This window comes from Aulonocara stuartgranti (assembly GCF_965226115.1).
Source record: "Aulonocara stuartgranti genome assembly, chromosome: 3".
Taxonomy (NCBI): Eukaryota; Metazoa; Chordata; class Actinopteri; order Cichliformes; family Cichlidae; genus Aulonocara; species Aulonocara stuartgranti.
In genome coordinates, this window is record NC_138941.1 from 31,760,925 (window position 1) to 31,786,572 (window position 25,648).

The following is a 25,648-nucleotide window of genomic DNA, read 5'->3' on the forward strand; positions in this document are numbered from 1 at the left end:
CACATCTTTATTTTATTAACATTAAAAGCTTGTGCTGCGAGGACAGAAACACCAGTGTATGCGGATGTGTGACGTGTAACCAACTCCATACTTCAGTGTGCTCTCTTTTATTGTGTTCGATTGAAACAACAGAGATATCATCTTCAGCCTGACAAGCATTTACTTATTTCTCAGCAACAGTTATTTATTTATTTTTAAAGAGTAAAATTGGGTTTATTCCTCAGAGTCTTGCAGCCACTGTGGAAATCAGACAATATTCAAATCCTCAACAAATCTCTGTAACTGTCAATTTCCATAATTAGTGGCTTATGAGGGATAGCTTTTCAGAGTAATTCAATGTTCCCCAGTAATTTGGAATCCTACTGATGCACTCGCAAGCTGCAATGCTATTTGCATGCATTTTAAATCAAAACAGGGATTTGCAGTCTAGGTCTAGTCTTCTTTTATTAAAAACGCTCTTCAAACTGGACTTCATATTATTGCGATGTTAGTAGCCTAATGCTTTTATTAAATGAAAGCTAAACATATTACTTACAATAAATGTACAAAATTACAGTTTTTTTCCTCCCCGCTTTTTTTCTTTTGCTCAATCGAACTGCTTCTAAGAGTTTAAAACATACATCATGCTCTTAGTCAGACTTCACATACAGCTTACAGGTGACTAATCCACAAAACCAGAAGAAAATACTGCTGAGCTAGTGTCTGTGTTTGTTGTATACATGTGTGGTGTGTACGTGTATTCCAGCATCCATCCTTCCTGAAGGTGACATCAGCGGTAATCAGGCCAGCACTTTATCTGTGTCACAGTGAGCTTTAGCAACAGATGACATTTGGGATCTCAGCTCCAGTTTCTAATGGGTCTATGTGGAAATTACAAATTTACTGGACTTGCACAGTTGCATCCTGGGTATTTTCAGCAATGCTATGTGTGTAAAAATGTAAAATCAGCAGGGTGAAAGAGACAGGATGTACAATTTCTGATAACTCACAACGCCACTTTAAAAATAGTAGTAAATTCAGAGGGGCACAACCCTGTGAGAGGGCGAATGTAAGAGTATTGTCTCTAATTGAAAAGATTCAGAGAAGGTTTAAATGTTTAGATATGGTTTGGTCTTGTCGCATCCACATATACATGTTAAAACTACACATGCATTTAACTCTTTCGTCTCATAACATCTGACGATCTCTCCTGGACCCCTAATTGACAACTTTTGACACCTGGGTATAGATCAATAAAGACATGGTTTGACGACCATTGGAATAGTTTCTGGGGTTTTCTGAGAGTAGCTGCAAGGAACGAGACAATCCTCACCAGCTACTGATGCAAATCCAGTCATTTCGGTCTATAAGCTAGCCTGAAACAGGAGGAGGCTCAGCTCAGAGCTTCAAGGTTTACTACTAGTAAGCTTTAACTCTTAACTAGTAAACAGCCAAACTGTTTTGGGGTATGATTAATCAGAATTTTAAATTGTTTTCAAAAATCATGGACAGTTCATCGTCACAATTCAAAAGCCAGCATTTGTGACGGCATGAGGGCATATTCGTTCACAAAGCATGGATATCTTGCACATCTGTGATGGCATCATCGACGTTTAACAATAAATACAGGTTTTCAGCAACATATGCAGACAAAGGAAGGTCTTCCCTATTTCAGCAAGACAACACCAAAGCACATCCAGCATGTTTAATGCCAGCATGGCTCCATCTAAACTGGCATGTTTGCAGTACAGACCTGCCAGCATTGGAAAGTATGATGGCAGGAAAATACCGCAAAGGAGGTCGGACCTATTGCAGATTAAATCCGACACGAAGGATTGGGAAACGTTTTGTTTATTTTGAGTTAACACTTAAGAGGGCTGCTATAGGATGAGGTCATGCACCGCGGCCGTAAACACGTCCACGTCCTTCCTTATAAAAAAGGATCCTGCAATGATAGGACAACATTCGATGTGCTGTCTTTGTACTCATTTCAATGCGTTCCATTTTTATTCACTTTTTTAAAGGCGTCCCAACTTGCTTTTAGAAACACGAGCTATAAAAGCCCCCCAAAAAAGAGAAAAGAAGTGAAGCTGAAAGCTGTTTCTGATATCTGAAAGTTATAATTATGATGCTGGCAAGCTACATGGAAATAAGCTTTGTTCTACCTACCTGGCAATTATTTTCCCCATAAATGCTATTTTGAGAATCTGCGTGACATAACACAAGTTTTCCAACATCAAACATTTTAATGCAACTCATTCAGTTTCCTTTGTAAATTCAAACACGTAAAACCAAAATGTCTGAAGGAGGTGGATACCACAAAGTCACTTTAAGCCAAATAAATAGTTACGATGCTTGAAATAAATCTTGAATAATACAATACGATGTCTTTGCTCAGGTGTCAGGGGCATTTAGAGATTCCCCCATCTGAGAGTGATTTACCAGAGCCCCAGGTGTGAGCACCTGCTACGCAACTCTAGCCTTACTGCTTTTTGACTCCATGGTGCAGAAAGCACAGCCCCTTGAGTTGTTGAACAAATTGAGTGTTTACATTCATGTGAAGTGTTCTGAACTTGATAGAGGGCATTTTTCAACTGAGCAGCAAGCTTTTAAAAATGACAGCTAGGCCACGAATCTGCGACATGATTAGCTCTCAGATAATGATTGAGAAGCAGCACGAAAAAGAGTTTTTTTATTTGAAAAGTGCTACAAAATTTAAACATCACACCCCGAAATTCTTTCGGATGTCAAATTTCATACACAGGTACACGTTTTCAACTTAGATTTCAGGTAAATACAGAAAAACCTTTTAGTTATAGCTGCCAATGTGACAACTTCTTATGCAAACTCTGTAAATTAAAGCCAGAAAAAGACAAAAGAATGACCAAAGCTGGCTTTCATGTTGGAGGGATACTTTTGGGGAATGAACCGCAGACTATAAGGATTAGGTGCTTTAATTGGCTAAACGTAATCCAACTGTCAAATGGGAGTAGAAAGTAAGGTGCTTAAATTATTTCCCTAATCCCACGCTGTTAGCCAATTAGGCAATGCAGGTAAACTCCCCAGGCTGTTTGCCACAACTGCGCTGCTGTTGAATTTGAACTGCATAAGAGGAAACAGAGCCATTTTTCTTTTTTCATTTGTGCAGGAAAAAAGAAAAACACTCTGATTATGAGGAATGACAGTTAGCGGCAGGACAAAGCCATAAATCATTCATGCGCAGAGTGACGTACGAAATCTGTGTAACAACATACCTGACGGTAAACATATTGAGCTTATGAGGAAACTACATGGGAAAACCCTGTACCTACCAGCTGCAATAGTTATTTGGTTCCTGTAGATAATAATTAATAGTAAGCCTGTCAGTGAAAGAAGTAGAACCCCCGACCCCCACCCCAAAATAACCAGTAACTGATGCAGTAACAATGGCAACCGGTGAGTTGATTTACAGACATTTTTGAGACTGATAGTCCCCAAACAGTGTAGCCACTGTGAATGTCGTGAGTGATCCCACTTCCCGCCGAAGTGACAGAACATGACGCACTCTAAAATCCAAACACCAAAGACATTATTCTGGAATAAAAATACGCTGTGTGAAAGCTGCAGGTGCTGGCATGCTAGCAGCCTCTTAACACATCACCCTTCCATTTCCTACAGTCGTGACAATGGAAACACTGTGAACTTTCCCCTTGTGGAATTTCTAACAGCTCCCTTATTAACAAGAGTAACACCCACATCTGCCAAAACACTACATGGCACGTTGCAATGATCAGTTCCACACTCTTAAGAAGAATGTGTTACTCCCATTTCTTTAGGACATGATTTTCAGACACTGTTCATCTGATGCACATTTTTCATCTTAAAAACGGCCCAGCACTTCTTCTTTTGCCCTCCACTTGTCCAGTATCCTCAAGCTTTTTCAAAAACATGAAATGAGACATCCCAGGTTTTTGGGATTCCCAACATTTTACGGCAACCAAATTGTTATCTGTGACATTTTTCGTAGATTCAGCTAAAGAAACTGGAACAAACGATACGATTTGAAATCCCACTTGTGTGTGAAGTAAAACAGTTTTATTTTACTATTTCCAAATCTTTATATATCCAGTAGCGGTGTGCATTTTTTAGTATGAGCACACTTTTTGCCAAATGCAACGGTCTGATTGGTCAGATCTATTTATTTGGAAATATCGAGCTGATTTAAAAATTAATTTGAAAAAAAATTGTAAAATAAAAACAATTACATTATGAACAGGTGACAAAAAATATTTGTAACGCATCCGGTGTGTAAAAGCATTAAGTCTGGCTCCTTGGAACCTAAACACAGAAATGAGGAGGGTCTCGAGGCTTTTGCACAGCAACGTATTAAAAAAAAAAAAATTAAATTGTCTAAAAAATAAATAAATAAAAAACAACTCCATAAAGAAATACATTAAAAAAAAAATCTAACATTTATTGTTCTTTCATGAAAAAGAAACAAGAATAAATAATGGTGTCAGATATTGCATTATATAATCATTATTTGAAGTAATTGGCTATTCCAAGTCTAAAAGAACCACACGGCAAAAATCTCTCTGATCCTTTTCCTCCCAAACCCAGCCTTCATCAGTGGTATCGGGGCTTTCCCCAGACAGCAGCTGTTGATTGTTGCAAATAATCTTGTGCATCTATTCTTCTTTTCTTACAATGCTTTATAGCCGTGAGAGCATAAACTGACCTGCGGCGATGTGCCTGAAACCCAAGTATGAGTCAGAAATGGTCTCCATTAGCCGTTCACTTTTGCCTTCATTAATTTTAACATTTCTCTGTTCTCTTCTGTTATGTAACAGGGAAATTGCACTGCAGCCTCAAATCTGGCATGAGAAAGAAAGGATGAGAGAGCGAGAGAGAGTCAGGTTTTATTTTTAATTTAAAAAATATAAAACGCAAAAAGAAATCTGGAGTCCGACTTCACTTTCCATGGTAATTTGTCTCAGATTAGTATTATAGTTTCATCAGGCATTTCATTGTAAGCCTAATAGACCTCTAAATGACTGAAGTGTGTATAAAATAAATTTAAAACTACAGTCAGGTTCACACAAACGGTATGATTTCATGTACCTCGGGTTTTAAAGTCATCCAGCTTTAGATCGTCGACCCCCGCAGCCACCTTCGTGCATGCAGCAATCATGATATAACTACACACCGCATAGCAGACATGCAGGTGTGAATTTTGAGAAAATCGGCACCACGGGGTGCAGTGCAGCATAAACTGCTGAGAAGCAGTGGGAAGATAGGCAGCTGGAAATTGTGAGGTTGGTGTAGTTCACCGCTAAGGCAGTCTTTTGGAGGAATGAGACAGCGGGAGGTGCGCAGTCATACGCTGTTGGACAGATCAGCTTAATTGGAGAAAGAGAGACAGACTGTTGCAGAGCTCACCAACCCCTGACTCCGTTTAATGAAGGACATGGAGTGCGACCGTTAGTCTGGACTGATCCGGCAGCTCAGGTCGCTACAATTGGTGCGCATCAATTTCCTTTTGGCCCCGGCAGCTTTGTGAAAGGTGTGTGCTAAACCTGCAAACAGACGTAACGACGATCACGTTCGGTCTTCTTTCAGAGCGATTTCTGCAAATCAGAAAACTGCTGAGGCTGCTCACACAATGCAGTCATTTGATATCCAACTTGTGCCACTTAGAGACACCAACTGAACGATAAAAAAAACAAACTAAAGTCATTTTCAAACACAAACTGAACAATTTCAAACAATTTTCTTTCTCACATGTATTCACATGCTACTGGGAGTACTTTGTGTGTGTTAGGTGAGGGGAGGACAGAGCAAGCAGGAGGCAGCACACACGATGCTCTGAGGAAAAGGCCACTTTCACTCAGTGCACATGAGAAAATGGCTTAATTTTAGCTGATGCAGAAAATCATGCAGCATAAGCCATTACCTACTACCTCTGTTGGACAAAAAAATATAAAGCTGGCACAGTCTGAGCTGGACTGGGATGGAGGCCAACGATCAGCCATTTATAAAAGCAAAAAAATCCATTAAAACCATAAAGACGCAGCAGACTGGTGGTAAAGAATCCCAGCAACCTGTGAGAAATTCTTCCAATTCCACGTCCACAACCACTTTGGCATAGCACAGCATCTTACCAGCCGATGCTAAACTGAACCCCACAGAAACAGCTGACATGGCACGATGCAGCAACGGCCCTCCCCGAGTGTGGGCGAGACTTGGGTTGTCATTTCCCACATCAAACCATCCGGGCCCCTTCCACCAGACAAGCCACAGCACCGGCATTTTCCCCTCCCTTAAGACTCAGTGGAAATCTCAGCATGACAAAAGAGAGCCAAGTCAGAACAAAGATTCAGGAAACTGTTTGTGAGTGCAACAGAAGGTCAGTTCATACAAAGTATAGAATAACAGAGTTCATTTGACTGCACAGCCAGACGTTATTATGCAAAAGGCGGTGTGGTGTCGGATCTAAAGCGCGATACCGATCTATAACTTTGCTTCCTTACCCGCACAAAGCAGCACTGACTACTTGCCAGATCCATTTGCCTTTTTGAATGACGGTACAGTGCTCTTTATCCTGAGGCAAGGTAAATAGCTGCCAGCGCGAGCAAGATCTCTGTGTAATGCATCAAGTGGAAACTCACTATCTGATCAAATGGTACATAAATACCAGCACCAGGTAAGACACAAAACCAAAGTGGAGTGCAGCAGTATGTTTAAAAAAGAAAAACAAAACAGAAATGCATCCAGCTGCACAACGTGAGATCACGCTTTGAATGCTACACTGCAGTTGCAATATCTGCATTTGAGATTAACCTGCTATCGACAGTGCAGATTTTTTGGTTTGTTACTATCCCCCAGTTGGAAGCCTGTTAGTGATGAAGGATCCACTGCGCGTCTTGTATGCATAGAGGACGACTGCCAAGTGTTGAAGGGGCACAGAGTGTGCAACTCACTCTCCACTGATAGTCAGGGTTTGTTAATTAAATTACGTAACAACACTGAATTAGAGTGGGGTAGGAGTCCAGGATGAACAGAATGCATGAGCTTCTGTAGGCGGTAGGAAACAAAGGACATACTGTACAGCAGAAAACACCTCAACTTCACGTCATTTAGAAGCTGTTTTATTACTCCGTTATTACACAGTTCGGCCCATTCGGAAGCTGGTTAACAGACATGCATACTGCACAAAGATTGAGACCCTGATTTACTAACAACAAAGAACTGCAGCACTTTAAGCACACCACAAATTACTTTCGCAAGGTGAGAAATGATCTACAATAACCCATCTTTCGCACACAGGTTGCAGTGTGATGTCTGCAAGTCACAGATGAGACTGCTGTATTTAACAGCTCCGTGTCTCTGTAACCCACCTGTAAAGCCTAAGACACAGTAAATCAATAATTCATAAGTCTGCGCTCCTAAGATTCGATATCTTTTATTAAGCTAACACAACATAGATTTTAGCTGCAGAATGACCCAAATGTCAGTCCACAGTAATAATGGAGTATATTTTTTTTTATTACAAAAAGGATTTCAAAAAGAATATTAAATCGGCTACTGGCAAGAAATATAAGGACATAATGACACTTGGCTGATCTAGGTAGCCTTTTAAAAATTCCTTAATGGAATCTGCTGCTATGTGGGTGATGAGAAGTTTCTAGACTGCAATTCTTCTTTTCTTACCAAAACATGGTCGTTTATCAGCTGCTTATGCTGAAAACTGCAAAAACTAAATCCAGAAGCCGGATATTTATACGCCGGTCGACTTTATCTACTACCACTATATTATAAATCTTAATATGATGCTATATAAAGATCATGTAATGTTAGAACTCTGTTCAGTGAGGACTTTAGAAGGCCCGTGGGCTTCAGGGTTAACGGTGGTGGAAAGTGGTGTGAACCTCTTTGCTACGTATGGCTATGAACCCAGACGAAACACAACATTTAGCACAGCATAGCTTTGAAGTTCAATGATACAAGTCTGCTGATTATATCTGTGTGTCATTATGGAGGTGTAGGCGTTACTTTTGGTTGGCTGAGGCAGGAAGGAGAGCAGGGCCAATAGCGCTCACTTTCCCAGAGAGGGAGAGTACGAGAAAGAGAAGCTGCATCAGATAAAATACTATACAGACCCATGCAACAACAAGAGGTGGGTGGGGCAAGCAGAGCAGTCAACAAAAACTCAGGGGGCTGGCATCTCATCCCATGGAGATCGCCCAGCAGGTATTAAAGATTTCTAATGTTAACAAATGAGCAATGACTCCATTAAATTAATAATTTGGACTCCCGTACTGCTTAATGTGTCCCCTGCAATTAATAACACATTTCCGAACATTAGCAAAATGGTGTCTTTGCTTCCCTCAATTCATTCATTTAAATTAACACAGCAGGTCAGCAGAATTAGGAGAAATTACACACAACTGTGTATAGAGTCCAGTCAGGGAGGAAAAGCACTCAAACTGTGCCTCGTTACAAACAGGTCCTGGAGCTGTGATCTTACTGCATTTAAATTAACATTAATTTCATGCGTTAATATGACCACTTTTCGCTGGTCATCCGTGGCGCACAAAAGCCACGGTTTGATCAATTTAAAAATAAACTGGGGCTGATTAGCAGCAATCTAAATCGAGCTCTTTGTTAAGTCGAGTCTGAACGCAGCAAGCAGACATGTCATGTTTTGGCTCTATTTTATCTTTGCATAACAAGCTTTTAAATCAACGAGATTATCCCGTACACATCTACTTCTCTTTCCTTCAGTCAGTAGCTACAGCATGGAGGTCAGTGTCATAACCAACCAAAGCTGCAAAGACCCCAACTTTGTGCTTTATTGCTTCCAGGGTGCCATTACTGCACTTTAAAGTGCTGCTGACCATCATCATCTGCTGCAGAGAAAAGAGCTTTTAAATCGCGTCGACAAACAGGAGAGATATTAGATAAAAGTGAGTAAAGGGGTTGCCAGGGAAACAGTGCTGTAGAGTCTCGGTATTAATCTTTCATCCATCAAAATATTGGCTTAAAAATGAATTGCTGGCAGCATGTTACGTTCTCCACAGAGTCGATAAAGCTCTGGAAATTATATATATATATATATTCATGCTTAAAAATGACATGCTAGAAAAATGCGGCGAACACAAACAGGAGCGCGACGGTGGATCTGACGGCCGTTCAATGCAGTGGCATGTTTGTCCATCTGCACAGGAGGTCTCATCAGCGACAGTTATCGAGGTATGCTCATTATTAAGACAGGTTGTGTACTAATAAGCCGGCCACACACCCCAAACCTGCATTCGTCCTGCCATTTCTGTCAGGGTTATCAAAGACCATCCAGCTCTGACAGAAAATAGCCCTGAGCAGTGTTTTAGAGACCTGGGCAACAGCGAAGTCCGCATGAGTGACAAGTGAACGTTGGTCCTGCTGTCGCCTCAACAGGTTTTAGATGAGAAATGCAGAAAACATTTGCAGAAGTAGGTGATCAAAATGCACCGGTACTCAGACAGCACTTAGTCAGCCTAAGTCTCTGATTAATTAGTGAGGTTGTGTGTGTGTATGTATGTATATATATATATATATATATATATATATATGTAAGGATGGATAGAAAGGAGCAGGCAGTAGATACTGAGATGGGGTGGGGGATGGGGGTCAACAGGCAGTTTGAGGGATCTCCTACTGCAGCTTTTTTTGGTAGTGGTTGGGTGTGTGGTAAGCCGTCAGTGGAGCAGTGGATCAATGACACAGTGAGAGGCCACCAGGGATCTAGATCATGGCTGGAAAATGACTTCAGTTATTTGGAGCTGGACTGGGGGAAGGGCATGAGTCAGGGAGAGTGAAAGATAAGTCAATGAAATAACAATGGATGAAAAAAAAGAAAAAGAAGAGCATTTGCCAATCTTTAAAAAAAAATCTATTCACCAAGTCACAGTCCAATAATGGGAGGTCCCTGTGTATTTGCACAATTTATTACCTACAGTAAATTATGAGCCGCACCCTGATAAAACAGTTCAACGTCTAGAAAGCTATACAGTCACAGTGAAAGAGCCAGCATTAAGCCAAGGGCCCAGGTGTAAGTAAAATGCTTTTAACACTTCTTACAGGGAATCTGAACATCATGGTTTTTGCTACAAGTATTATATCGGACAATATATTTAGAAATGTATTTTTTTATTTTGTCCTTGGTCTTCCTCCCTCTACCTTGGGATTTACATAATCGTATCAGATTATTTTGAACATCAAGCTAGAGCAGGATCTGCATAAACGTCTAATTTTTACATTTTCCAACTCATTTTTTTGAGTGATGTACTTAAGTTATTTATTTTTGATTCAAAACTTCTTGTTTCTGTTCAAATGTTCACATTTTGTAATCGTACGGTGTATATAATTACATTCATGTGTGTATTAGCAGGTAAATCCTACTTTTTTTTGCAATCACAACTAATCACAGCAATGACCTGTTTTTTTTAATTTGATAAGAAACCTACTGAGACAAATGTACTCAAATTTGAAAAATTTAAATCAAACTGCAGAGTTGTTCTTTATTTTAATAACACAATGTGCCTTTCTGTGCTGACATGGGGCTCAACATCAAGCCAGCAACCCACTGCACGCATGGACTCACTAATCTAACACGAAGGTAAATAAAACTTAACCTAAGCAACCCATATATCTTTAAACACAGCACATCTCAGTATGCCAGAAGTTGCTTAACATTAAGTTTGCTACTACAATCCTGCATAATGTAACATTATAACAGCCTATAGCACATAAATATGAGATTGTGTTGTGCTTTTATTCCAGGAGAGCACCTTGGTCCTGTGCTCCGTAGATAAAAGTCAAACTCAAAGGCGTTACAGCTCTTCCCATTTGAAATCGATTAAAACAAAGTCATTTAACAAGATCATTGTTTGTTGTGTGGGTGTATGTAAGAAGATTAGCTGGGATTATGTAAACACATCCTGTTAAGGAATAAAATGCGCAACGTCTTGTTTTGACTGAATGCAGATTCATTCAGACCTCAATCCTAACTTTGATATGATTCACACTGATTTCACTTGTACATCCCTGGACTTGTGTTACCTCCCATGATAAGTAGTTTATAGGTTTTATAGAAGCTTTACTTGGGAAGGGAAACGGCATAAGGATAATAATCTCTGTATATAACACTTTAAAGTGTACCCTATATTTTTCCTATAAATATTTTGAACAACTATTGTGAACATAGGGGGGAATTAATAGAGGATTTTAGAAATTGCTGCTGTTGTGTAGAAGTCACTAAGGGACAATGGGCCAGCGCAGAGGAAAAAAAACTCCATTTAAAACTCGGATTTGCAGGTTTGTGGAGACGTTAACACTTTCTGGCATTTCCTCTGAAAGCCACTCTGACAGGCCCTGAAGAAGACATTCCCTGCTAGCTTTGCTGGCTCAGGCCTGCCCCCTCCTCCTCCTACACAATGCCGTGACACAGGATTAGCTTTCATTAGAGAAGGTGCTGTAATCAGCTTTGGAGCATAGCAGAGACGGAACAATGGAGGAGGCTGAAAGGATCTGGAAGACAGGGCGCTAAGGGTGCATGCTTTGCTCTATGCAAGCTCCGAATGCAACCTGTGGCACAGCCAGATAGAGAAGTAATGCTGTGTGGCATCTATTCACCAGCTTAAAAACAAAAAGTTAACAAATTGAATGCAACATTGCTTCTCTTATGTTTTTAGGGCCTTGACACTGCATGCAAGGTACTCTTCTGCTCTTGAGCACTTCAGAGGCAGCCAACGCCTTTAATTTTTCCTGGTACGTTTAATATTTAATGGGCTTAATTATTCATCTACAGGCAATAAGAGAAAGCTACTAGATATGTTCACATGCTTTAATCTACAAAACACCTAAGGCTGCCTCCATAAAAAGAAAAACTAACAAAGGCAACTCAACACAACTTCATCTAATGATATGTGATTACCCTCAAGGTCTTTCGTGTCTATTCTTTGACATAATGACAAACTACAAGTTCAACCTTTTCTTCAGGTGGTAAAGGCAAAGGTCACGCATCTGAGAAGGGATTAGGTGGACATGTTTATATTCCGGTCTGGACAAAAATCTGGCCCCGTACATCGACAGAACCGCCTTTGTGTCAGTCTCGCGCCACTCTCCACCACGCTGTCAACTGGCGCTTGTATTGGGAAGGACTGACGACATAGGTCTATCGAGAACATGTGTCCCCACTAACCTTGGAGAGCTCTGCGAGCGCGCCGGCAGCCAGTCTACAAAGGGTTCTTGTTGGTGGCTTGTTCTATGAGTGCGCAGTGACAAGCAGACAGGTGGCTGGACAGGATACAGATTCAGTGTTGTCATATAAAATAAAATAAAAAACACGTGCTTGCTACCCCTCTATTCAAAGCACTGTCAACAGTGAAAAAACAAAAATAATCCGCCCCAAAGAAATTCTTAAATATATCAGATGCTTTCCGTGACTGACATTTCTGGATAGCAGGTAATTCCAGTTTGTTTACATGTTTGTTTTTTTAAGAGCCAAACTCTTACCACAACGTCATGCTACTTGGAAATTGTGGTTTGGCTGAAACATGCAAGACACTCCCTGAAAACCTGTACACAAGGTTCAAGCAAAATACTGAACACGTTATCTATAGTGATTTTAATTTAATCCCAATTTATTTTCTAATTACTGCATTCGTGCATTGCAGTTCATATACATTTTAAAACTTTTTCAAACTGGAAGATGTGTAAGAATAAAATGCATCATGTTAGCTCGACAAGCGACATGATATATTACTATTTACCCAGTATTAGTTTCTAAATAGAAAGTAAATAAATCACTATTTCACTGCTTGTCGATGTCAGCTGTAGAGATCATTATTGAAGCTGTTTTGCCAGACCTTTGTAAAAATTTCTAAACACATATGAACCTTTCGAAGAGAAGTCTGAAAAGTACACATTTGCTACACACATTAAGTCTCGTTAATAGAGTACATTCATGAATTCTTGAAAAATTGGGATCATATTTATATACAACACTGTGACATTTCATCTATCACCTGAGAAAGTTCTGGACCAAGACGCACAACAACATCAAACATCCAACTGCAAATCTATACATATGACACAGTGAAGAATCTAACTGGATACGGTGTTATGTAACGTGAAACAATATGGAGCGCAAATCAATAGCGAAATGCTTTTACGTTCCAGAAACTCCAACTGACTTCAGTGTTTTCTGTACTCATTCACAGCTTGCCTCAGAGATAATATGCCTCAACAGGCGTGATCGCACCTCCCAAGGAGGGCTTGTTGGCAGCCGCAATGTTGGCATTTCTAGAATGCAATTACTAGACACATACAGAGGGGTTGAGGCCAGTCTATATTTGCAACCACACTTGGTAAACGGAGCATACCAGACCTGAGGCTGACCCAAATAAAACAGAGCCTGAGCTGTAGATAATATTCCTCATCATTAATTAACCCCCACCCCCCCACTCTTCTCAGCTGGGGACGCTACCTGTTTGATTTAAAAATGAATGCCGCACTGCCAACTATTACAATGATGTGTGGACTGGGGAAAACCCTCCCCGCCACACAAGAATAGCTACATCTCATATGTGAAAAGCATTCCTCCATGCCATGTCAAAATAACTAGGATGGGTCAGAAATGGCAAACAAAATGATTCAACTTAAGTACTGAAAGTATTTATAGCAAAGAAATAATACTGAAAGTATAAAGTACTTATATTATAGCAAGGATTTTTGTGGGATCAAGCATTTGCATCCAAGAGGTCCATGGCAGAGTTTTTATTTCTGGCAGACTGACCGTGGTTTTTCAGGGGACAGGTGGTGAGGCAATGGGATGGCGCAGCCAGCCACCTCCTCCCGCCTCTTGCCAAGTCAACAAGGCCCCTAAGAGTTCCCTTCCTTTGCCATTGCTTCCTTCTCCCCCTTACCCACGCCCACCTCTCAAGCCTATCGCTGTTTCTAGGCCAAAATTGTGTGGGTGTGGTGGGTTCTCCTGCCAGCAGGGGTACCTGACTGCCAAGAAAGAAAAGCAAAAGCAGCACGTGGCTGGACTTGGAGAGAGGATGGGCAACAAAGGAATTACATCTCTAAAGACCAAAGGAATTCTGAGTCAGCAAGAGCAATAACTCCACACTAACCACGCACACGCATCTTGTCTCGCCATTGTTAGCACCCCAGAGGAGCTCTATATATCAGGAGAATCTGTGACGAAGCTCCTGAAGTAGCTGCTGTTATGCAACTCTTCTAGGCTAAAAGTGACTGTAAAGTAAATCATCCTTCCCTGCTGCCAGCCTGACCCCCATATAGCAGAGGAAGCACTTTCAAAACTCACTAAAGGAGTATTATGCTGAAGCACCATCTGTGCAGGCTTTGCTAGCAGCCGTGAGATTAAAGGCAGTTAAAGCATCGCATTGAAAAGCCATCCGCCAGCCAGCATCCAATCAAAGATGAGAGCATAAGCAATGGACAGCGCCTTTATAAGACTCCGAGCACTGCTGGGTTGTGTGGATCAAACAGCAGTGTGCGGCCTGGGTCATGCCCCTAATCCCTCTGGGATAAACAGGGCTGCTCCAAGGTTCATGTGTTCTTGAGGATCAGGTCACAGAGTATGTTCAGCTCACTTGACAGCTTGCGTGCCTGAAGGGAGTCTTGACTTTCTTCTATTGCACTTACATTTTCAGATCAGACACAGGAGGGTGGAGGGTCAGTTTTTTCCCCTCTAATTATTAAAAACAGTTTCTGGGTTTCCCCAGAACGGATCACGCTGCACTGTAAATGCTGAATAACGTCCATGTTTACATAAAGAAAGAGGAAAAACGCTGGAGTTAAATTTCAGGTAACCATTTCCTCCTCGAAAGACAAACAAGGACAAAACGCACTGTCACATACCCTGGGCAGGGTGTTTACGTTATCTGCTGCTCTAACACACTATATTTACTTTCATCAAAAGCAAACAGGCTTTATAGAGACATCCCATGCAGGGCTCCAGCCCAGTACTGTGGGACTGCATAAAACTGTACTGTGTTCGCACCATCTGTTGGGCTAAAATGAAGCCTCTGGCCCTCTTAACTGCTGGCTGCAAAACAGAAAGTACTCGACTTATGTTTAATTCAGCTTAAAACTATTGTCTTACATCCCTGCTGTCATGGAGTGTTTGAAATAAAATAATAACCATGAATTATGAGCAGTGGAGGCTAAATGCTAAATTGAGTCCACACTTCTAATTACTGCTCAAGTGTCGCTTAAAATTACTTTGAGATACACAATCTGCTGGATGACCAGCTGATTTGTACCTCGATTTGGCCGTCCCCTAGGCTTACCACATTCCTCCCGAGGGATCGGATTACGTTCTATACAGGGAGACGGGCCTGGAGCGTGGGTCTGCCACTTTTGAGCAGCAGCCTGAGCAAGCAAGTGCGCAAAAGGGAATGAAAGGAAATGCTGAATGAAATACAGACGGTGGCCTAGAAAAAAAACACTGCAGTCATAGCTGAAAGCAGGAATGGATGAAGTGCAGCTAAATAGAGGAAAAAGACAGTAATATAAAATATACTGCTGGAATACAAGGCAGAGACAAAAATAAGTGAGCAGGTAAAACAAGAAAATAATCGGTCTTGTACAGTATGTCTGACATTTCTACAAGAAACGGGGGGAAAAAGGCAAACTGTGAAACTGTCGAGCCTCGGCAGCAAAGCTGTCAAAGACATCGTACTCCTTAGTATTCTTGAGACTGTGTGACATGAATGTGGACATACCCAAACCTGCAGCGCAGCAGTAACTGTGCACCACTTAGCTGCTGTGTCACTCTGCAACCTTACCAGTTTATGTGGGGGCAGGCTAGTATGAAAGGCTTGCATGATATACAAAAGCAATAAATAGGCTGCCAAGAGCATGACAGCAAGGGAGCATATGTGTGTAGGACTGGGGTGCGACAACGGTATTAATTACCAACAAAAGATCACATCTTTGGCTCGGGAGTTCACATGGAGTGAAGATTAGCTGAAACAACACGTCTCCCACAGTTTCATGATTCAGTTTTCACTAAATTTAATACACACACACACACACACACACACACACGCACATATGCAGGCACGAGACACACACAAAAATGAGTGGAATGAGAGGTTCCTCCTCCATCCTCGCATCTGACGCTTTTCAGAGTCGTCACTACACGATCCTGAGAACACACAGGCACACGTATGAACACGCACAACGGTGACAGCTGACTAGTGCATCAGCAGCAGTTTGCTGAAAATCTCCCTGCATGCAAATCAATAAAGCAAAAATGGAACTGCTCCTGAGTGGCAAGCCCAAAAGAATATATATATTTATACCCTGAGTGCAACAGGGAATAGGATGCACAAGTGATTGGTCACTGTAATGTATGGCACTCTGGTGGTGTTTGGACAGGCACATAATCAGTCGGAGCCATGGGACACACTAACCTCGCCGCAATCTGGCTAGCCGAGGCATATTGTGAGTTCAGACTAATGGGATATCAGTTTGCCCTATGATTGGACTCGATTTGACGTGGCAACTGCCGAGGCCAAATTCTGCCTTGAGTTACTGCCAAAGCTAAGGTCTATCATGGAACTTAGAACAAGATACTTGCAATTACGTGGAGAGTAATCCCAGAGGAAATTTACTGGAGCTTTTCGAATTGTCTCTGGGGCCTAATTCAAAAGACGAAACAGCAAAGGCAGGGGAACATTATGTGTGTATATATATGCCACCTCTAGAGCTGGCCTAACCCCAAGCCCCTCCCTCACCAGCAGAGACACATCACAGTCACGACTCTGGCTTCGGTCAGCCTCTGCAATGTTTTGAGTGAGTGGGCCAGCCAGTGGTCCTCCTCCTGCTCCACTCTCCACGTGGGAGGAAGTGAGTGGCCTGAAATCATCAGCTCTTGGGCAAACTTAATGCCTCTTTGTCCTTTTTTGAGCACAAAAAAAAAAAACACAGCTTGGCAGTAAAACTGGAAAAACAAACAAAAAAAATGTTTCACAGGTTTGAAACATTTGCAGGTGAAACCTTGAAGTAATATCCTGAAGGCTGTATTGATAAAGCATTTCAGCCAAAATCATCATATCCCATTAGACAAATGCCAGTCTCACCAGACAACTTCCTCTCAGGTCAACTATAGAACACGGCAACAAGCAACGACAGATTTTTTTTTTCCAGAGGTAATCCAAGATAAGCACACGCCAAATTCACCAGCACATGGAATAAGAGGGTTAATTTTCAGCCAGGTGGTCTATAATTAACGCGTGTGAATGAGGGTAAATAAACCTTGGGGCCTCGACTCACCTCCAGCTGTATTTGTATAGCTGGAGTTTCTCTCTTGTCCACAAGCTGGGTACTTTAACTAGTAAGCTGATAACACCTGGAAGAACAAGGGGGGGAAAAGGTGCACCAGGATCTAACGCACCAAGATCCACCATGAACCTACACAGTACAGCCACGTAGCATGCAATGTGCTTAAACACCCATCCGTAATTGCTGGTCTTCTCAATGAATATAATTTTTGCAAAGCAAAAATGTGCAGAAAACGTGCAGAACCCTGGAATAGCTTTGACTTTTCTCAGCAAAGAGTGAAAATGAATTGTTTTCTTTGTTTAAATTCCTTAAAACGAAATCGCATTATCCAACACTCAGGCAGAAACATAAATAAATATTTCAGTGTGTGTGTGTTCTTGCTACAGCCTTACTGAAGTATATACATAAAATCTGATGATGATTAATTAAAGACGGAGTTTCTCGTCGTGTAAAAGAAATCTCGAGCGCTCGCTGAAATAAAAGGATTAATAAGAAGGTAAGGGAGGATGGTGAGTCCACTTGGATTCTTTCATTAATTTAGCCAGACAACTGGAAACTGCTACACACGGTATTTAATACGAGAGCCACAGATACTTTACTCTCCTGGTTCATAGCTATGGGTCCTGGCCTGGAAAATGTCAAACTGCATTTTTAAGGCCTGAAACTCGTCACTGGCCACAAACCACCGGGGCAACATGTCTAAATCCTGATGCCATGTTGGCTGATACTGCTCCCGGTGCTTCAGTAACGTGCCAAACCAGACCGCTGCCAAAACAAACACTACAGTGGAATGCTACACCCAGAAGGCAACGAGGAATTCTGCGTAAAATCCTGCTCTGCTACGACAGCATGATCAAAACACAATGAGAAAACAGGGAAATTAACAGGAAGCAACGGTTCTTCTCAGTCTTCCTGTGAAATTCGTCCCTTTTCACGGTGTCGAGCTGAAAAAAAAAAAGGCAAACTAGAGCCATCGTATCAGACTTCCTCATAGCTGAGGTTTACCTTTCCTCGATAAGTCATAATGATGGATAAAATATATGAGTTTTACATCTGCTGAGTTTATTGTGTGCTCCCTGGTGCAAACTCCAATGTGCTGGAAATGAAAAGAAAACAGCATATCCATCTCATCTTCAACAGGTCACATTTGCATCAGCCTCAGTATGTATACGTGTGTGGGTGTCAACCAGTGCAGATGCTACTATGATAACAGCGAGATGCAATTGCAAACAGGCATTAGCCATGAAACATTGTTTACCCTTCCCGTGTCATTCCCCTCCTGTGCATGCGCTGAGCTGATGAGCGGGCATAAAAGTTACAACATCCCTTTCTCCTGTGGATGGCTTTCTCCGCTTACTAATCTACCATTTACAGGCAACCAGCAGATGGCTTTACTCATTCTGCTCGTATTTAAATACAAACAACTGCCTGGCCCAGCACAGGAGAGTGTGCGACTGTGTTTGCATCTGTCACACAGCACCATGCAGGGGCTTGACCTAATCCAGGAAGTCGAGTCTCCCATTTAGCATGCAGGTATGTTTTCACCACAAGGAAACTCCTCTGCTAAATAGCATGGCATGAAAACTGAGGCCAAAATACTGTGTGCGTCTACACGCGGGATATTTGTCCTAGATAAACACATTACTGCAGAGAAATTGTATTTGGGCTCACAAAACATTACTCAGGGTAGTGAAAACTGTCTCATGCACAGAGCAGTTAAAGGTGGCCACGTGTGCACGTACATGCAGGTTCAAATATATTAAGAGACTGCGATTCTTTGTGCAGAGAATAAAGCTGGAGGTGTTAACATTTATCTGTAACTGATACATTCATTCACTTATGCAGATTCATTCACGCTGCAAAAGAAAATAGACTGTTCTGACTTTAGCAAACTCACATATGAAATAGATCAAACTGTTGGCAATTCTCAAACTGCTTTTGTATTGTCCCATTCCTTAAATTAATAAAAATAATGAACTTGATCAGCTGCTTCTCCCATGAGTCTCTCAATACTGAACTCCAACCTACAACGTCCTGGCCTGCAGTCCTTGTTCTGCAGCCTCTGTGAGTTTGGCATGAAATGGCAGGTCAGGCATTTGTCATCAGAAAACTGAAGAAATATATAGACGTAGCTACTGTGATGTCACCCACTGGTTTCTGAAGTCCCATTTTGAAGCTGTTACCACCTTGCTTTTTTGAAACCAGATGTGAGACGAGAGCGGGCGAACCTGAGAGCAAAAATGCACTCTTGTGATGGACAATGCTCCTTTTTCAAACGTAGAATGACCAAAATTCACAAAATGAACTTTAGGTTTTATTCAGTTTGACCCATAATGTGTGACTGAGCCCTTAAAGTTATCAGGAAAGTGTCTACTGAGGTCAAGCATGAGGGCTGTTTTCCCATAAACCTCCACAGGACCTGAAGTTTTGCTGCAGCCGCAGCCATCGCCTCCTGCTGGTTATTAAAAAGAGACAGGCTGTCTTCACTTTTCACACCCACATCTTCAACCAGAATTTATATTATCTATCGTTTTCCTTTAGCAGGATCTGGTTGGAGTGGTCATCCGGTGGGCTGCAGCTTGTTTCCACAGCAGAACAAAAACTAACGTTGCCACGACGATTTGAATTATTATAGGACGTGACCACAAGATAAGCCTCTCACTGAAGAAGCAGCTGAATGATATCTAAGACCACCAAAAGAGTAAAGTGGCTGGCGAGGCAGGCTGCAGGAATAATACAAGGCAGCTGGTTAGCAGATTTTCAAAATAGAGAATGCGGTGATTATCCAAAAGTAATCCAAATTCATCGTTCTCACACACACATCGTGCTCAAATAACTTGCCGAATACAGATGGGTGGCCATTAATTTATCTAAGAGGCACATCCGAGGTGAAGTTTATGAGTGGGAAACAGCTCAACATAGTTACATGGAATTAATTATACTTCAGTCTTTAGTGTTTCACAAACCCCCGAGCAATTACTTCATAGCCGAAATACAGACTCACTTGTTTTCCCAGCATAAGTTTGTCAAATGGAGTCATAATTTTAACTTACCAAACTGTTACTGACAAAATGCAAGAAAAAAAAAAAAAGCACAAAATTACTCCAGGATCAAGTCAAATAACGATTTAGCAGCTTGCTGATTGAACCGAGTGTTGTTCAGCCAATGACGCACGCTCTTTGACAAAACTTTTTCCCCAATTTTTGCTAAACATAAGCTACCAAACAACTGCACACAGATGTTTTTTTTTAATGTAAATTCTACCAAAATCTGCTTTCTCAATTAACTTTATGTGTCCAGTGTTGCAGCTAACGTGCATGCCTGTATACACGAGTGTGCACACGCGGATGCACAACTCCTATAAAAATTTAGTGTCTTCCTAGGCTGTCCATGCTCAGCCCTCCAAGTAGGAGTCAAAGTGAGAAAGCAGATTTACTGCTCTACTAGCCTCTAATATAACCCAGCCACCCGACTGCTCCCAGTTCACTGGGTTAGCTTCTCCTCCCCCACACTCATTGTACTGGGAGCGCAGCCTGTAGTTACATGTGTTGCAGACACTATATTGATTGATTTGTGACTGTTCTGCAACCAGGGATCCAATGACACATAACTCCTGCCTCTGCTGCAAATGGCTTTTGTTAGCCACTGTAGCTCACAGCAGCAGCAGCAACATGTGTCGGTGTGTACATGCCATGAAATGGGAAAAAACTGAGGATTTGTTTATGTAGAGGTTGATTTTTTTTTAACCCCAAAAAACAATAAAACAGTGTTATAGTCACTGGGTCACAGATGCTACTCTGGGTATTTTACATTTTTTACATTTGGTGATTAAAAGGCACCTTATGAAGAAAGCAGCTACATTAAAAAGCCAAAGTAAAACAGCTTCCATCAACGTATAAGCTACAGAACTGCTGCTTATGAATGTGTACTGGTTAGACAAGTGTATCAACAGCACAAGTTCAAAGGATTGAAAATCCCCAAAATCTACTCGCAGGCTTAGCAACAACCTGAAAATGCAAAGGTAGGTAAACACTTTTTCCCCTCGAAAACCAACATCCATTTGTTCACACGAATTAGCAAGAGCAGCAGCTAATGCATGGAGTCAGATTACAACCTCTGAGCAGAGCTGCCTTTATCCCCCTATATGGAGCTTAATCTGTCCAAATCCGCTGCTTTGCTGTGCCCCAAATCCACAACAGAGCCTAATTCCTCTTTAATCTAATGAGCAGTAAAGGTGCACTTACTCTGGTTTGGAATACCGCAGACCGTATATCTTACTGTTGTACCACAACAGAGATAGCTCAGGTCTTCCCTTTCAGGCCATGATGCAATGCATTGTTATCAGAACCATCAAATCTCAAAAAGAAAGAAAAAAAGGAAACCTCACAGGAGATCAGACAAGCACATACATGGCAGGCACCAATAGCTAGTTCGGTTATCTTGCTGCAGCTATGGGAGACATTTCAGGGTTGAGCTGAGTAAGTGGACTGCTGTCAGAAGATTCAAAAGGTGGAGGAGGTGGCCCACCCTCCCTCAGGCTCCTAACCCCAGACTTCTTCGCATGCGAAGGAGGTATGTCAAGGAATTGGAAAGTAGCGGCCCTGATGACTTATGAAACCTAGGAAAGTGACCTACTAACTTTTTTCTCAAGAGTTCAAAAGCAGAAAGCAAAAACTAAATCTTGCAAACTCATTGTCTGGAATAACTCGGGAAAGCTGGCACTGAAACGCAATGCAAGACAGCAGCTGGAGCCTCCCAAACTCCTTTTTGATCGTGCACAGTTAATATATTTTTTTAGATCAAGATGATATTTCCTTCCCAAGATAATTAAACTAGACTTGGTATGAAATTGACAATTTGACATTTAAGTGCCTGCTCTGGAGCATCGGCTCAAGCAACCCACGGGTCAGCTGTCTGACCAATCGCAGCCTTAGATTAACTGCTGCTCTCACACACTCACACGCGCACACAGGAGCAGCTACAATCTGTTTGCTGTCTCATGAGATGAAGAAATACAGACACTCACTGCAACTCTCCTTAAAAAAAAATTACTTGATCACAGAAATGTTGATTAATTACTCACAAACCTACTAACCCAACATTATGTTTAAGCTCCCAGAGAGTGTTTTTTGTATCCCACTACACTTAAGTGAAATAAAAATAATGGCCAAAAGTGCCCCTCTTCTTCTTTTAACGCTTTCAAACGGGTTCTTTCTATTCATTAGTAGCAGCACAACTTAACAGAGTGTAATGTATTTGTCTCATCACAACACATCTCTGCAACTCCAATTTAATTAAGACAATTTGATGCCATCTTTATTGCTTTGTCTCCGTCTCACAAAGCAACAAATCTACGTCCTTACTCCCTCTGAATAAAAATGACTGCTCGCAAGATGAAGAAATTATGTGCCAAACCAAAGTACGAGTGGAAGGTAACACAAATGTCACCGAAAAAAAAATTAAAAATCCCAGTTGAAATTTTAACATTACAAATTACAGACAGAGCAGACTGGCACAGGTTTAAAATTATAAACAACCTCGATGGTTATAAATCACCTGACTTTCTCACAGCAATCCTATTCCCATGCAAACAAACCTGATGACAAGGTTTATGAATTGTAATGAGGAAATATTACTCAGAATGACAACACCTCAAGGAAAATTACTCACGACTGGTAATTTTATAGCTCTGCAATACACAGCGCTTGTACTCGATTAGAAAGAAACACTGTGATGGCACACAGGTCGCTTTATGAGCACGATGCGGCGGGTCTGTGTGCAGGTAATCGCACGTAAGGCGAGGATCAAGTCTGTGGCATTACTTAATGTTCTGTTCTATAAATGACTCGGCTTTCCAGCTGGGATCAGTGGCTGGCATCGCGCCGCTGTCACCACCGCCGTCTCTCCAGCCCACGCATGTCTGAGCATGGGGGCCTCTTCTCAAAAGTCAAATGTCAGATGTTATCCATCCCCAACTCGCAGAGAAGCACCCAGCGCACCGCTGGGGGCTCGGAGGCCCAGTTTCTCGGTCGCTGATGGAAAAACACTATTAGTGCGCTTGCTTTACTTTGGCGTGCTGAGGTTGTCACGACTGCACCATGACAACCATATTACCAACTTTTTATGTGACATTGCTACATCTTTGCTTTATACAGTGCTGGACAGGGTTTTCAAAATAAAAGACTACATGACTCATTAGTTGATAATGAAAAAGCTTTGCTGTTAATTGTAGCAAAATAAAACAAAAAAATCATGACCACGAATTCTAATAATCAGGATTACCATAAGAGGATAATCCTTATTTAAACTCCACTTAATTAACCGAGCATTAAAAAAATGGTCATCCAGTGATGATCCACCAAGCATTATATACAATATTAAAAAAAACAGCTACAAACACAGTCAAGTCTGTTGAAATATATACTGGAAATTGCTCACGTGTTTATTCCTGCAAGTGATGAAAGCACAAGAAAAATTAAGCAACTTCTCTCGCCTTAGCTGATTAAACTCAATTACTATGCAGCGCTGGCTTTCAGGAGCATTATGATAATGCATTTTGAAAACAGGTGGATGCAAAGCACTTATGATAAGTTGGACTGACACCTTGTAGCACGGCAAGCTAGGCAGCTGAAAACAAATTACTTCACACCTATAGCCTGCAGTTATTTTGGAGGTGCTTTGTACACAGCTAGCGCCTGTGTTGTCATAATACTGATGCATTACCAAAACACTGAGTCCTCGAAACTTGATGAATGAAAAATGAGCAAAATTACTTTGTTGAGCTTGACACAAGGTTTAAAAGTGAGCTGGCCTCCGAGATTAACTGACAGGGCCCTCTAACGTTTAATTGATACATTTCAACCCGATTAATATCCACAGAGCCGAGCATGAAGATCTGGCATCTCCTCTGCATGACAGAGGAAGATGTAGCTTCAGATCCATGCAACAAGACCGGTCACCCAGTGATATTGTTGTCTCTTTAAAACTTATGCTTGTCCCATATATTTTTCATTAGCCTTCAAGTTGGTGGAGACTGTAGGGGTATGATCTCTTGAAATATTCATTACAAAAAGCACCCAAGACATGCAGTGACTCTTAACACTCAACCCCTTATTTTTTTGGAGCAAAATGTAGCTACAAAAAAATGGCTGCAGATATATTTGTGAAACGTTTTCTTCTGTTTCAAGTGTCAAGTCCTAAGTTCGAGATTGCAACACGGGAGAGCTGTATTCCTTACTGAGTTGAGCAACCAGGTGCACAACCTCGTCTTTTAACACAGAGTCAACAATCCCAGACCGATTCATTCCAACTTTCTTGCATAAATCTTGACGTTTAATGCTCTGAGATGATCCAATCATTTCAATCGACTGAACTCAACCAGCTAAACTTGAATAAAAATCACTCAACAGTCCCCTTGTGTGTGTGTGTGCGCACACTGTGATCCCTGCACATCCCTGTTGGGCTGGAGCTGCAGAGGATTTTTGGGGGGTTGTAACTAGTGCCAGCAAGCAGGAGTAAACACATTCTGTCATCTCACTTGTGTGGAAAAGCTTTTGTCTTCCAACAAGAGAAAGGAGGAGGGGGGTATTTTTCACTTTGAAGTGCCCACATGCTAACACAAAAATAGGCTTGAATGCTGCAACTTAAGTGTGCTGCCTTTAAGTACACATGAGACGTCAAGTGACACGAAACTGGGCAGGCTGCATTGCTCCTATTTCGAGGGAAGGCTGCCTCGATTATGATCTTTATTGCATTCTTATGGTAGACTGCAAAGGTGGAATGTCAGACGTGTAAACACAGAGTGCAGGAAGAACCACCGTGTGTGACACGAACAAAGCACACGATGAACACCCCCAAATGTGAGATTACAAAATAGACGACATCAAGCAGTATTATGCAATGGAGAGAGGGGAGAGAGAGAGAGAGAGAAGAGGAGCCTTGGTATAACTGTTTGACGATGCATGCAAAATGAGGGAAAATCGCCCTTGGGGTTGAATGCAACGGTTGTGCAACATCTGCATGCATACTGTAAACCTGTGCACTATATATGAATCGAAACGCTCATGCATCTGTCACACCGCTGGTAGCATGCTATTCACTAATAATAGGGGGGGGGGGGGAAACAGCAAAAAAAAACCCGAGTATTTACAGACGAGCGGCTGTACCGCGTCTAACGCCTCGCGCACAGACTGTGACACATTTCATGCTAAATTCTTGCTCTGGTCTACAAACTGGAGTTACCCTGACTTCCTAGTTTACTGCTGCTGTCATAGCTCGGCTAACACCCTTCTTCCTCCCTAGCCAGCAAACAATTTTTTTTCGACTACATTTG

At 41.6% G+C, this 25,648-nt stretch overlaps 2 protein-coding genes across 3 annotated transcripts in view; one reads left to right on the forward strand and one right to left on the reverse strand.

The window, feature by feature from the left end:
- LOC309703268 (protein phosphatase 3 catalytic subunit alpha) overlaps nt 1–25,648 on the reverse strand; it is a 69,450-nt gene that overhangs the window by 43,360 nt on the left and 442 nt on the right. The gene's annotated exons all lie outside the window — the stretch shown is intronic.
- Nucleotides 9,148–25,648, forward strand: part of LOC309703264 (B-cell scaffold protein with ankyrin repeats-like) — a gene marked incomplete at its 5' end in the record, with an annotated part of 42,335 nt that continues 25,834 nt past the window's right edge. Inside the window, one exon of the mRNA XM_082528004.1 lies at nt 9,148–9,210. Within this exon, the coding sequence (XP_082384130.1) occupies nt 9,154–9,210 (57 nt within the window). The remainder of the gene's footprint in view (nt 9,211–25,648) is intronic.